Raw genomic sequence first — 15,429 nt, 5'->3', positions numbered from 1 at the left:
GGTTATTTGCCTTGCACCAAGCCTTGAGCTATTCCACCTCCTATAACCATATAACAATTACAGCACAGAAACAGGCCATCTCAGCCCTTCTAGTCCATGCCGAATGCTTACTCTCACCTAGTCCCACTGACCTGCACTCAGCCCATAACCCTCCATTCCTTTCCTGTCCATATACCTATCCAATTTTACTTTAAATGACAATACCGAACCTTCCTCTACCACTTCTACTGGAAGCTCGTTCCACTCAGCTGCCACTCTCTGAGTGAAGAAATTCCCCCTTGTGTTACCCTTAAACTTTTGCCCCCTAACTCTCAACTCATGTCTTCTTGTTTGAATCTCCCCTACTCTCAATGGAAAAAGCCTATCCACGTCAACTCTATCTATCCCCCTCATAATTTTAAATACCTCTATTAAGTCCCCCCTCAACCTTCTACGCTCCAAAGAATAAAGACCTAACTTGTTCAACCTTTCTCTGTAACTTAGGTGCTGAAACCCAGGTAACATTCTAGTAAATCTCCTCTGTACTCTCTCTAGTTTGTTGACATCTTTCCTATAATTTGGTGACCAGAACTGTACACAACACTCCAGATTCGGCCTTACCAATGTACCATTTTAACATTACATCCGAACTCCTATGCTCAATGCTGTGATTTATAAAGGTCAGCATACCAAAAGCTTTCTTCACCACCCTATCCACATGAGATTCCAGCTTCAGGGAACTATGCACCATTATTCCTAGATCACTCTGTTCTACTGCATTCTTCAGTGCCCTACCATTTACCATGCATGTCCTATTTGGATTATTCGTACCAAAATGTAGCACCTCACACTTATCAGCATTAAACTCCATCTGCCAAAGTTCAGCCCACTCTTCTAACTGGCCTAAATCTCTCTGCAAGTCTCTCTCATTGTTGTTGATGAGCACCACCACTGTTGTGTCAAAGGCGATTTTGACACTGATGGGCTCAGTGCACAGCCCGGGGGGGGGGGGGGGGGAGGGGGGAGTGGACCCATGTTGAAGATGATGGGGAAGGAAGAGTGATTGTGCACCCTGATTGAGATCTGTTGGTTAGGACCCCAGTTGCACAGTGGTGTATTTAGACTGAGAAGTACTGAAAAGAAGGGGTTTGTTCATCATGGTGTGTGGGACAATGCTATTGAATGCTGTACTTATATCCAGAATCAGCATTTTGACTTAAGTGTCCTTATTTACTAGTTGTGTCAGGGCCAGGTGCTTGACAGATACTATCTGTTGTAGAGTGGTTCAGTCAGGAAGCATATAGTGAGTGCCTAATATGGCAAGAATGCAGTTTTTCATATGTCCCATTACCAGCCATTCAAAGCACTTCATGATGACTGGCATCTGAGCCACCATGCAGTAGTCATTTGATTCTGAAGGTGCAAAGTTCTTTGGTTCAGGAATTATGGTCTGATTGAAAGCATGGCTAGAGAGATTAGAGACCATTAGCCCTAAGGAGAGGTTGGACGTATTCAGGTTATTCTGCTTGAAGATCAGGGGCAACTGATGTAAGTATATAAAATTATGTGATGCATAATTGTGATAAACAGAACATCTTCTTCAGGGCAAAATGTTAAATATTAGAGTACATGGATTTACGATGAGAAAGATGGAAGATTAAAGGTGGTGTGTAAGGCAAGTACTTTTTTGTATTACACAGAAATTGCTAGGTATTAGGGAGGTGGTAGAAGTAGCTACTAGAGCAATGTTTAAGAGGCATTTTTAACAGTCCCCTATTCAAGGCAACCAGTAGCTTCAAAGTGTTCAAATTTTGCAGCTTTTCAATAACAAGACAAAATAATATAATTAAAAATAGTTACAGATCACGATTTAGGAATTGGTACCATATCTTATGATTCTGCATCAATGGAATTATTCTCAATTTTACCAGAAACTGTTAAATGTTATCACTTTTGCTAAAATAGTAAGTGGAGAAACAGCGTGAACATACCAACATATCTACTGGTAAACACATCAACAGCATATTCATGTTAAATTAAAAGAACTTCACAAAGAAAACAAAAATTATATCAAACACAGAGAAGAGATTTTAGACCAGGAGAATAAATACAGAAACCACAATAATACAAGGGCTAGAATATTTAGTCCCTTCAGAATTTTGCAATATTGATTATATCCACATGCCAATCAAAGTCTCCTTCATTGCTGACTATTTGCATTAAATTGGTATCATTATTGCCTAATCAAAACGGAAAATGTTGAGCCCACATATAAAAACAGAAATGCAGGAAGTATTCAGTAGTTCAGGAATCTATAGAGGGAGCCACAAAACTGATGCTTCAAGTTTAAGTATCAGCTTAAATTTTTATTCCAGTTATCTATCAAATCTCATCTCGCCTGTGTTTCATGTTTTCACAGTATTAGTAAAATTAGTCAGTTAGTCACAAGTCAGGAGGAGTGATTTTCCCACTAATGAGAAAGTTGGGGGCTGTGTGATTAAGATTGTGCATCCTGTCCTTCAATGCCAGAGCCTGCTTTCAATGCTCCCTTGCCTGATATCACAACATAAGGATCTATTGTGTACAGGAGAAAATGGTGTAAGTGGTATTGTAAGACTGAAACAAGCTTTAACTGGTGAAGGGAGTAGTCAAAGAAACAAAATACTCATTAGGCTGCTTTTGAAGTATTGTATGCAGTTCAGGTTGCCCCATTACAGAAAGGATGTGGAGGCTCTGGAGAGGGTGCAGAGGATATGCTGGGATAACAGAGTATTAGCTATTGAGCGGGGTGAGTTAGACTGACTTGCATAGTTTTCTCAAAAGTGTCGAAGACTGAGGGGAGATCTAACAGAAATTTATAAAATTATGAAAGGCGTAGATTTAGGGAAGATAGTCAGAGCCTCTTTCCCAGGGTAGAAATGGTGAACACTGGTGGGCATCTCCTTAGAGTCTAAGGGAGATATATGAATGAAGTTTTGGTTTTCCAAAGAGACTGGCAGATACCTGGAACATGCTGGGTATTGGGGTAATAAGTATGTTAGTGGCAGTTAAGAGTTGTTCAGACAGACAAATGAACATGAAGGGAGTGAAATGTATGGATTATGTGTAAGCAAATGGCACTAGTTCCATTTGGTATCATGGTCAGCACAGACATTGTGGACAAAAGGCCAGTGATGTACTCTTCAATGTTTTATTTCAACAATACAACATCTTCAAAATAAAATTTCAAAGTATTTTACAAGACCGTGATGAGGAAAAAAATCCACATAACCATAAAAGCATTAATTAGAACAACAGCCAGGTTAAAAAAAAAAGTACCCTTTAAAGACGAGGGAGGTGTTCATGTGGAAAGTATGGTTAAAAACTCAGCTGCACAATCAAGATTCTTGATAAGGATGTAACTGGTTGAATTCTAATTTTCAGGAAGGTTCTCGAGTTGGAGGTGACTAGGTTGAAGTGAAATAAAGCCAGGGAGCAATTTGAACCCACAAAAAGAAACCCAAAATCGAGATATTGCTGTCAGACATCAAGGTTGATCAGCTAGTGTAGGGTAGGTAACAAGTGAACTCAACACAAATTGTTATCAGAAACAGTGTTCTGAGAGACCTGAAAGTTTAGAGGCAGAAAGGTTGGTCAGGGACAAAGGGAAATACACTCAGCAAAAGTATGAACAGGCAAAGCAGCAGCAAAGCATGCTGTGATTTGTTTAATTCATGTTCAGACTGAATCACTAAATTGTCGTAAAGCCAACTGACTTTCAACAAAATGATAAAATTAACCCAGAAAACTGTTCTCTAAGGCCCTGATTAAGCAATCTTTTGCATTTGAATAGATTGGTTTGACCTTGCATTCAATATACTACACCTAACACAAGACTGCAAGATTTTAACAATAGGTGGGGTGGCTATCCTTCAGATGAAACAAGCTGCCAATACACACCATTACATTCATAATGAATCAGGGCAACAAAGGTGAGTTTTGCAAAAAAAAACAGTGAAAATCATCACGACACAGAATGAAACCCTTTCTACCATCAGGTCTGTAGTGCTTTTTTGTCAAACAATCAAATATGTTACATTCCCTCATTCTCAGAAAAAAATAACTTCAAAAGTAACAGTAGAGCACAATATCAGTAAAGAAAAGCAGATTGACTTGCCTAGCAGTTGGTGCATCCTGGTGTTGAGATGCCTGGGTGCAGATAAAGCCAAGACATGGCATCGCTAACCATGGTGACATCTTCTGCTGGTCCCTGAAAGGAGCCATTGAAGTAGACCTTAGTTTGGTGCTCAGTTTCAGTTTAATAGATGGTGATGCTGTTTGTTGCTTCTCATATCGAGTCTGAGTTTCCTGTCATCGCTGACTGGTTATATCCCTAGTTAGATATATTATTCCTCAAATTCTGGGACTAACACCACTGCATTACATTGAATTTATTAATGTCCAGATAGGCCAAATTTCATGCACTCAGACCTCCTCGTTAGCTATTTTCATATTAATTTTTATGAATTTGTGCACTATTGACAAGGCCAGTATTTATCCCATTCCCAATTTCTTCAAGAAAGTAATGATGGGTTACTTTATTGAACACGCAGTATAAATATATTGTTTCGGCACAGTCAAGTAGTTTGCTGAGTCACTTCATTGGGTTCTTACAAATCAACCCACATTGCTGTGGATTTAGCCAGACAATTTGGTCAAATCTACTCAGGGTAGTTTTAAAGTTTGCTTCCAGATAATTCACTGAATTAAATACCACAGGTGTCATGATAAGACTGGAAATTTTGTCTTCACAGATAGACAGGGTGCCAAAAAAAGTACATATGGCATGAATATACAAGTTGGGAACATCAGCATTAGAAGTTGATGGAAAACTAACTTAATAGAAGTTGATAAAATTCTGAGAGGTATAGATAAGATGGATAGTCAGTGTGATTTTTACCCAGGGTGGGAAAATCAAACACTAGAGGGCAGAGGATGTTTAAAGGAGATTTATGAGGCAAGCTTTTTATAAGTGCCTGGAATGTGCTGCCAGTAGAGGTGGTATAAACAAATATTAAAGCAAGGTTTCAGAGGCATTTAGACATACACATTAACAAGTGAACAGAGTGATACAGATAACTGGCAGGCAAATGGGAATAGTTACACATATAGGTTGGCACAAGCACAGTGGGCTGATGGGTCTGTTCCTATACAGTACTACTCTATGGTCTGTAGCTGTGTAATATGAATCCAAGTCTTTGGATTATCACTTTGGTAGTATAAATACTAGTACCTATAAGCTGATCAGCTTTCAGTTGGCACGTCAGCAGATCCACTGAAATGTCTTTCCCTACTTCAGGAGCACTGTTCAAGTTTACTTGCATGGACAATGACATTAATTTCTTTCTTAAAAATTCTAGTTAAATTAGAATTTATGAAAATTCTGTAGAAATAAACAACCCAGAGGAACTTCCTTCCTTTTACTTACACCGGCATATTTATCATTCTGTGTGTTGTACTAACATAGAATCTCATAATAATGCATTAATTTATGGATTGTGGGGAAAATTTAATCAAAGATATAGGGGTTGCATTCTTCTGTAAACTGTATTGTAAAACAAAGCTGCGTCAACTGTGCATGTGTCAAGAAGCATGTGTTAAAAATTGTGTTTATTTCTTCACACCTTTTTAAACTATCAGAATGATGATCCAAAGACCTGGATTATTATTTCACAGATGTAGATTGCTAATTTAGTTATCTTAGCATAACACTGTGGGCTGAAGAGCCAGTTCCTTGAAAAATCTCAGGCAGTCATAGGGAGAAAGTACAGACTTCTTATAGATGACGGAGGAATTGAGCCCATATTGCTGGCATTGCAATAGCATTATGTTAACAACTATGCCACTACATGCCCCTCTGTTTTTCATAAAAACAACTTGGCCTGCATATCTCCACCTTAAATACTATACATGTCTTCTAGTAATTGATATTTCTACTCTGGGGAAGTTTCTAACTTATATGTCCCTCACATAATTTTATAAGCATCCATCAGGTCTCTCCTTAGTCTCCAATGCACCAGAGCAAACACAAGTTTGTCCAACCTCTCCTTATAGCTCATAAACTGAAATCCCCACAGTATCCTGGTAAAACGCAGAATTTACTGGAAGAACTCTGCAGGTCAAAACGTCTTGATGGGAAGAAAGAAATTGTTGACATTTTGAACAAAAACCCTGCATGAGAAATGAGGTTGCCAAATACAGTGTTTGGTGCTCCTGATGTGGTTTCTTCTATATCAGTGAGACCAAATGTAGACTAGGCAACCGTTTCACAGAACAACTATGCTCAGTCTGCAATGGCCATCCACAGCCCTCAGTTGCTGGGCATTTCAACTCTTCCTCCCTGTCAATGGTATGAATATAGAGTCTTCGAATTTTAAGGCTCCCCCTTTTTTTCCTTTTCCCATCTCAGCATCAGCCGCCTATTCTCCTTTAAGTCTCCAGTTCTCACATTTTTGTCCCCATTCCCACCCTACCCCAGCACCCCCTTTAACTTACCTTTGTCCCCCTGTCCTTTCCTCTATCCATCAACTTCACATGTAGGTTCCCCATCCCCCCATCTGGTTATCCTCTTTTTTCTCCTCTAATGGCTCCCATTCTTTAGAATCCAGCACCAATGTTCCTGCCATCTTCCTCCATCAGTTGTCTCCTATCTTCACATTCCTCTCCCCCTGCCTTGTTCTATCTCTTTTTTTCCACCTTGCTTCAGTCCATTAATTGCGTCAGGTCCTTTCTTGCCACTCCCCTTTTTCTCCACATGCTGGCCACCTTGCTCCTCCATCTCAGTCCTAATGCAGGGTTTCGGCCTGAAACATTGATATTTTCTTTCCTCCCACCAATGCTGTGTGACGCACTGAGATCTTCCAGCAGATTATGTATTGCTTAAGATTTCAGCATTTGCAGTCTCTTGCATCATACTCCTTCTGTACCCCTTCCAAGGTCTCCAAATCCTTCCTGTAATGAGGCAATCAGAAATGTACACAACACTCCAGTGGTTTATATATATGAAAAATAACAAAAAATCTTCTCTTTTGTTTTCAATGATCTTATTTATAAAAGTGAAGGGTCCACTTTACCTTTTCAATGAACAGTTTCATGAATGCAATCCATAACCTTCCAAGGCTTTTTTCAATATATTACTTAGGTGCCTGTACGAAAACCCACTTCACATTTTGTAAATAATGACAAAGATAGAGACACTGGAGTAACAACCTCACATTGAAAAGTAAACAAAAATCTTCAATCTGCCACTCCAAAAGAAGCAATAGTTCAGGATTATTCCACAGTAAACTTTTTTTTTGAAGTGAGTGAGAAGGGTGCCAATGTAATTAAATCCCTCTTTTAGATAGTTCACAAAAATGTAGCTGAAAGAGGTTGACCTGAAATTAAATTAAGCCAAGCTCAAACCAATCAATGGAAGAGTAGGCAAACAATCAAATGTTCCTGTAGACCACAAAGACATCAAGGTCACTATGAAAATGAGTCTGAGGTTTTGGTATAGAGTCCAGTGTGACAATGTTTTACTCTGTTAGTCAACATCTACTTCCAAAGTTTTGCTTTCAAAACAATACACAAAGGTACAAAAGGATAACAGACCTCTAAAATGAAGTTGGGAGATAAAGATTTCCTGAATAGTATGGCAGTGCAACCTTTATAAAATCATACCTAGATAAGGAGGAAGCACTAACAACCCACATAAATGCCATTGAGAATTTTAATCTAAGACTGCCAATTCATAGGGAAGTTGTATCTTTGGAACAAAAAATATCTGTTTATGGTCATCTCATGAAAAACATGATGGGTCTAGTAGCACCTTACAAACAATGAGTTTTTGTTCTGTTTTGAAGTTGTGATTAAACATAGAACAGAAAACAGCACAGACAGAAAAAAGCTCTTTGGTCTATGATGTTGTGCCAAACTAATTAAACAAATAACATCTAATCACTTCAGCCTGCACATGATCCATATCCTTCCATTCTCTGTATATTTGTCTCTAAAGACCTCAAACAACTCGATCATATATGCCTCCACCAACAACCCTGGCTGCTCTTTCCAGGCACCCACTTTGTGTATAAAAATAAAACTTTCTCTCCACATCAACTTTATAGTACAGTGGAAAAATCTCAACTGGTTAATCTTATTTAATCATCACACTTCAGAAAGAATGTCCGGGCATTGGATTGGATCCAGAAGGGATTTGCTGGAATGATGCCAAGAGTGAGTAGTTTTTATTTAACGTGGGATTATTCCTATGAACTACTTCCAGTGGCAGCAGGAGAAATAAATTCAATAAGATCTAGGTTGGTGGCAAAAAAAATTAGAGGCAACTTAGATAATTGTTTTATTGTACATTATGTTCTAAATATTGAAAACAGTGTCTGAAAAGGGCTTGGAAGCAGATCCAAGCATAGGATCAAAGGAGGAATTGATATATACTTTAAGGAAACATACAAAATAGAAAAGTAAAATTCATTTTAAAACCAAATCACAAATTAGAGTGTAGGTGCAATAGTCTAACTGGCCTCCTTTGACACATCATTCTATGATTCTGTTTTACAGTCCCACTTTTGCATCCAAAATGCAACTTCACACTTTGCTAATTGAACTGAATTTTCCATGTATCTACCCATTTTGCAAGTCTACATACTCTTTACCACCTATGTCATTTCCAAGCTTCTGCAATCTGTAAACTTTGAAATTACATCTTCGTTATTAACATGTATCAATAAGAGCAGTGCAGCCAACATTGACCCAGAGTGAGGCAAACATCCTTCCAGTCTGAAAAATACTCATTGCTATACTGCCTTGGTCCTTTCAGTCCCATGGCCTTAAATTTTACTACTCTATGAAATGACAATTTATCAAACACCTGCAAGTTGCCGGGTGTTTCTCTTTTCACAGAGGACCACAAGGGTGCCAACTCCATACATTTCTTATGTGATCTGTTTATAACTTTCACAATTTTACCTACGTGTTTTTACCCCCCAGTGCATTTGATAAATGGGAAAATATATATTTCAAGACTTTAATGCAAGTGCCAATGGAACTGGAGGATGTGATGGATGATGAGCATGTAGCTAGACAGAATGCAAGAGGAGGGGCTTTAGATACTTGGATTACTGGGATCACTTCCAGGTAGGTGGACCTTGTATAAGAAGAATGGGTTGCAGGGAAGTTTGCTCCCAGTACTTGAGAGGGTTTAAACTAATGGCTGGGGGAGGGGGGGGCGGTAGGGGAGCATGTGAAGCCCAAGAGCAGGATGGTGAGTAAAATGAAGAGGGTAAATCAAGTAGGCAGGCCCAGCTGGCAAAACAGAGGCACATTAGGAAGCATACAGTCAAAGCATACGAAGGCTGGCAAGCTTTCGCCCATTCTTCCTTGCAAAAGGCTTCTAGTTCTGTGAGATTCTTGGGCCATCTTGCATGCATTGCTCTTTTGAAATCTATCCACTGTTACGCCTGCGCCCCAACTCTGAGGGGCCGAAGGGTTGAAAGTAGCCCCCTCCGTTGTGAGAATCACAAGATCGCTATTGATTCGGGTCAGGAGACCCAGGAAATGAGAGAAAGACATGCAGAATCCACAAAGGGGTTTGAAATGTCCTGGCCCTCAGCGATACAAAGCAACGGGAAGCTGCCATTGTCTCTTGGAGACGGAATTGTGTATTGAGTACTGTGCTTCGTGGAAGCCCTCAGGCAACGTGGGCTAGTTGGGGGATGGCATCATTCCACCCTGATTGACATCTGAGACCCCGTGAGTGGGGATAAAAGAGGGGCTGGGGAACGGCCCCTTCAGACGCACCAGAAGAAACGCTAGAAATCCTATAACAGCGAAATAGCGAAAGCCGATGGAAAGTCTACGTGCGTCCTTTTCCATCTGCCTCGGAATTGGTGGGCCTTGCCACGGAAGAACGGCTTTAGCTAACACAAAGGAGAAATCAGCCCCAACGACTCTCGAAGGATTGACATCATAAAAGGAATGGGCAAGTTTAAACTCTCTCTCTTGACTCCAACCAAAGGCTGCAGCCTGCAGCTTGAATGAACCTGAGTGACTTTAATATTTCCATCGGACAATACATTATCCCCTAGACAATGATAGAGCTATTTCTTATTGATTATTATTATACCCGCGCTTTTAGATTTAGTATTGACGACGTATATTATCTGTATGTTTGCATCAATGTTATTTTTGTGTATTTTTATCAATAAATACTGTTAAAAATAGTACCATCAGACTTCAACGGACCTCTCTATCTTTGCTGGTAAGTGACCCAGTTACGGGGTACGTAACACCACAGATTTTTGATGATGCTTAGGTTGGGGGACTGTGAGGGCCATGGCAAAACCTTCAGCTTGCGCCTCTTCAGGTAGTCCATTGTGGATTTTGAGGTGTGTTTAGGATCATTATCCTGTTGTAGGAGCCATCCACTTTTCATCTTCAGCTTTTTTTTTACAGATGGTGTGATGTTTGCTTCCAGAATTTGCTGGTATTTAATTGAATTCATTCTTCCTTCTACCAGTGAAATATTCCCCGTACCACTGGCTGCAATACAAGCCCAAAGCACGATCGATCCACCCCTGTGCTTAACAGTTGGAGAGCTGTTCTTTTCATTAAATTCTGCACACTTTTTTCTCCAAACATACCTTTGCTCATTGCAGCCAAAAAGATCTATTTTAACTTCATCAGTCCACAGGACTTGTTTCCAGAATGCATCAGGCTTGTTTAGATATTCCTTTGCAAATTTCTGATGCTGAATTTTGTGGTGAGGACGCAGGAAAGGTTTTCTTCTGATGACTCTTCCATGAAGGTTATACTTGCGCAGGTGTCACTGCACAGTAGAACAGTGCACCACCACTCCAGAGTCTGTTAAATCTTCCTGAAGGTCTTTTGCAGTGAAACAGGGGTTTTGATTTGCCTTTCTAGCAATCCTACAAGCAGTTCTCTCGGAAAGTTTTCTTGGTCTTCCAGACGTCAACTTGACCTCCACCGTTCCTGTTAACTACCATTTCCTAATTACATTACGAACTGAGGAAATGGCTACCTAAAAACGCTTTGCTATCTTCTTATAGCCTTCTCCTGTTTTGTGGGCATCATTTATTTTAATTTTCAGAGTGACTGGCAGCTGCTTAAAGGAGCCCATGGCTGCTGATTGTTGGGACAAGGTTTGAGAAATCAAGGTATTTATAAAGCTTTGAAATTTGCATCACCTGGCCATTCCTAACGATGACTGTGAACAAGCCATAGCCCTAACAAGCTAATTAAGGTCTGAGACCTTGGTAAAAGTTATCTGAGAGCTTAAATCTCTTGGGGTGCCCAAACTTTTGCATGGTGCTCCTTTCCTTTTTTACCACTCTAAAATTGTACAAAACAAAAATAATACACTAATCTTGCTTAAAGCAAGATGTTGAAAATAATGTTTCATCTTTAACTTTATGACTATTGGAGATCAGTTCATCTTCTACTCACTTTAACTATTCACAATAACAGAAACTTTGACCAAGTGTGCTCAAACTTTTGCATACCACTGTATGCCTCAATGCAAGGAGCATGGATCAGCAGTAAGAACTATGACTTTATTGTAATCACAGAAAGAAAGTCAAAATTGAGTTTACTGTCATATGCATAAGTACATGCAAGCACAGGTGCAGTTAAAACCTGCAACAGCAGCATCATGTGCAAAGGTATCATAAAAGCAGCATTCACAAGAGAAATTATACACAATTTTTACAAATAAGTAGACAATCAGATCAAAGGAATAACAAGGTCCATTTGATTGTAAAATGATCAAGAGTGGTGCTGAATTGTAACAGTTAGGGTTGTACCAGTTAGTTCATGAAATAAATGGCCAATGGGGAGGTGGCTGTTCTTGAAACTACCGGTGTGGGACTTCTGGCTTTAGTACCTCCTGCCCAATGGTCATTGCAGGAAAATGGCACGGCCTGGGTGGTGAGGATTTTTGATGATGGATTTGCCTTCCTGAGGCAGTTCCTTACATAGACATTACCAATACTCAAGAAGAATGTGTCCATAATGTATTGTGCCGAGTCCACTATTCTCTGCAGCTTCTTAAATTCCCATACACTTGAATTGACATTCCAAACCATAATGCACCCAGTCAGAATACATCTGTAGAAGCTTATTAGAGTACTCGGAGACAAGTAAAACTTGGCACCACTCAATCAGGTGCCCAATCTCACTCCTGTAATTGACTCATCACCAGCTGCAATTCATCCAACAACAGTGGCATCATTGACATATTTGTATATGGTACTGGAGACAGTCATAAGTGGATTGAGAAAAGAGCAGGGGACTAAGCACACAACCTTGAGGTGCAACTGTCTTGATGATCAGTAAGGAGAAGATATTGTTATCAATCCTGATATCTGCTGATGAGGAAGTTGAGTATTCAAAGTTCAAAGTAAATTTATTATTGAAGTACACATCACCATATACAACCCTGACATTTGGCTTCTTGTGGGCATCTCAGAAAATCAGAGTCATTATAGAATCAATGAAATACTGCACCCAATAGGGTGGACAAACAACCAATATGCAAAAGACAGCAAACTATACAAATACAAAAGAGAAAAAAAATAAATAGGCAATAAATATTGCCAGTATGAGATGAAGAGTCCTTGAAAGTGAGTCCATAGGCTGTGAGTGATGAGGCGAGTTAAGTTACCCCACTGGTTCAAGGGCCTGATGGTTGAAGGGCAATAACTGTTCCTGAACCAGGTAGTGCAAGTCCTGAGGCTCCTGCACCTTATTCCTGATGGCAGTAGCGATAAGAGAGCATGACCTGGGTAGTAGGAGTCCCTGATGGATGCTGCTTTTCTGTAACAGTGCTCTGTGCAGATATGCTCAATAGAGGGGAGGGCTTTACCCATGATGGAATGGGCCATATCCAGCACATTTTGTAGGATTTTCCATTCAAGAGAATTGGTACTTCCATACCAGGCTGTGACTCAACCAGTCAATATATTCTCCACCACACATCTATAGAAATTTGTCGAAGTTTTAGATGTCATGCTAAAGCTCCGCAAACTCATAAGTAGAGATGCTGCCGTGCTTTCTTTGTTGTTGCACTTACATGCTGGGCCCAGGAATGGTCCTCTGAAACAAATATACCAGGAAGTTAAAGTTGCTGAACACCTTTGATCCTCTGATGTGGACTAGCTCATGGACCTCTGGTTTCCTCATTCTAAAATCTTGTTGACTGAGTGAGAGGCCGTTGTTCTGGCTCCACTCAGCCAGATTTTCAATCTCCCTCCTATCTGCTGATTCATCACCACATTTGACTTAGCCAATGACAGTGGTGTTCTCAACAAACTTAATAATGGCACCAGAGCTACGGTTAGTCGCGCAGTCATAAGTGTAATGTGAATAGAAAAAGAGAGATACAGAGACTCAGGTATTGAAGCTTGATGGTGAGTTTGGATGGGATGATATGTTAAAAGCTGAGCTGCAGTCAATGAACTATCAGTGAATAATCAGCTGATATGTGAATTCCTTTTGTCCATATGGTCCACATCAGAATGAAGAGCCAAGGGGAAGGAAGGCTGGAGCGTTGTGGGCAAATGCAATAAGGCCCAAAAGGCTCCAGCCAAACAAAAGAGGGCGGAGTAGAAGGAGAATTGGAAGAAAGGGGCAAGGGACCACACAGTCTCCGGTAACCTGTCCACTTCAGAGGAGGAAGGCATTGGGGGAGGCCAGCAGCAGCCCTGGCAGAGGAAGTGACGGGCAAAACCAGTGGAGAGGAGCAGAGAGAGTGGAGAAAGTCTGCTGGCCACCACCCAAGTACAAGTACAGGAGGCGGCGAGCAGCAGAGAGCCCCAGCTCTGGGAGCAGAGCTACGTCTGGCGCTCCACAGCCTGAAGGGGAAGCAGGCCTGGGAGACAACAAGCCCCCAGGCACAGAACCAGAGCTGAGGGGAGGATGACCTACAGTTCCTGAGCCCACAGAAGGTGAAAGACTTCACAAAGATGGTGGGCATGAAGACTCAGGACTGTGAAGATAAGGATGGTGAGCTGCTGAAATAAATAACTTTAAATGATGGCAGACATTAAAAAGGCATGCATAAATGTGCGCAGTTTGAAGAGTACTGGGCGATGCGACAGCACGTTCCAGTACTTGGACACTGTAAAGGCCGACGTGACTTTCCTTCAGTAGTGTGGACTACCACACCTCCGCAACTACCGGAGGTGGTCACGGTGGTGGACCCAGGGTTTCCCGGTGTGGTCAGGGGGGCAACGATTGTTGCGCTTCCAGCCAGGGGATTCTGCTACGGGGAGGCAACATCTCAATCACCCAAGTCAAAGAGGTGGTTGCAGGGTGCCTTCTGGTAGCAGATGTCAAATACCAGGGCACTCTGCTCCAGCTGATCAATGTGTACACCTCCCTCGTGCAGAGCAAGCTGCTAGCCGTCCTCGAGCAGCTCCCACTGCTGTTGTCGTTGATGTAGTATAGGAAAAGTTGGTGAGTGATACCCATGTAGGCTTGGAATACTGACTGTTCCAATTAGCTGACAAAAAACAGGCATAGCTGGGACTCAGTGCCTATGGCTACACCTTTTGTTTGAAGGAACTGGGAGGAGCCAAAGGAGAAATTATTGAGAATGAGGACCAAATAGACGAGAGTGGTGGTGGAGGGGAACTGGTTGGGCCTGGGTCCAGAAAGAAATAGAGATCTTTGAGGCCTTATGGGGAATGGGGGTGTATGGGGACTGGACATCCATAATGAAAATAAGATGATCAGGGCCAGGGAACTTGAAATAACTAGGAAGGGGCTGAACCAGGGGGATAAAACTGAGTCGAGGTATGCAAATACAAGTTCCATGGGGCAGGAACAAGTAGAAACAATGGGTCTACCTGGATACGCGAGTTTGTGGATCTTAGGTGGGAGGTGCAGGGTGAGGGAACTATGAGGTTAGTGGCAGTTGAAAGGAGATTCCCCAGAGTTAATAAAGTCAGTAATGGTGTGGGAGACAATGGCCTGGTGCTCCTTAGAGGGGTCCTGTTCAAGGGGCAAGTAAGAGGAGGTGCCTGCCAGTTGTTGCCTGGCCTCAGCAAGGTAGATGTCAGACTGCCAAACTACTACAGCACCCCCCTTATCTGTGGGTTTAATGGTGAGGTTAGGATTAGGCAGAGAGAGTGGAGTGCACTTACTATCCTGTTTTAATTCCTCTCCTTCCCCATCTTCTTACTCTGACTTCATCTTTTTTCTCCAGTCCTGATGAAAGGTCTCAGTCTGAAACATTGACTGTTCACTCTTTTCTATAGGTGGTGCCTGGCCTGCTGAGTTCCTCCAGCATTTATGTGTGTTTCCCAGAGAACACATTGTGTCTTAAAGCTGCTGAAGTTCACCGGATTCACTAAGAATTCTAGGTGAGAGCCCGAAAATTCTGTAATGGATAATCTA

General features: G+C 41.3%; 1 protein-coding gene across 7 annotated transcripts in view; it reads right to left on the bottom strand.

Annotated features, from left to right (window-relative positions):
- Positions 1 to 15,429, bottom strand: part of rims1a (regulating synaptic membrane exocytosis 1a) — a 549,448-nt gene that overhangs the window by 424,972 nt on the left and 109,047 nt on the right. For 6 of the 7 annotated variants that reach the window (XM_073056477.1, XM_073056478.1, XM_073056481.1 and 3 more), the window contains exon 2: positions 4,136 to 4,228. The exons of the other annotated variant lie outside the window; for it this stretch is intronic. In XM_073056477.1, coding sequence (XP_072912578.1) covers positions 4,136 to 4,228 — 93 coding nt within the window. The remainder of the gene's footprint in view (positions 1 to 4,135; positions 4,229 to 15,429) is intronic. 7 annotated transcript variants of the gene reach the window in all.

Source organism: Hemitrygon akajei, chromosome 9 (assembly GCF_048418815.1).
Source record: "Hemitrygon akajei chromosome 9, sHemAka1.3, whole genome shotgun sequence".
Taxonomy (NCBI): domain Eukaryota; kingdom Metazoa; phylum Chordata; class Chondrichthyes; order Myliobatiformes; family Dasyatidae; genus Hemitrygon; species Hemitrygon akajei.
This window is presented reverse-complemented; position numbering and strand designations above follow the sequence as displayed.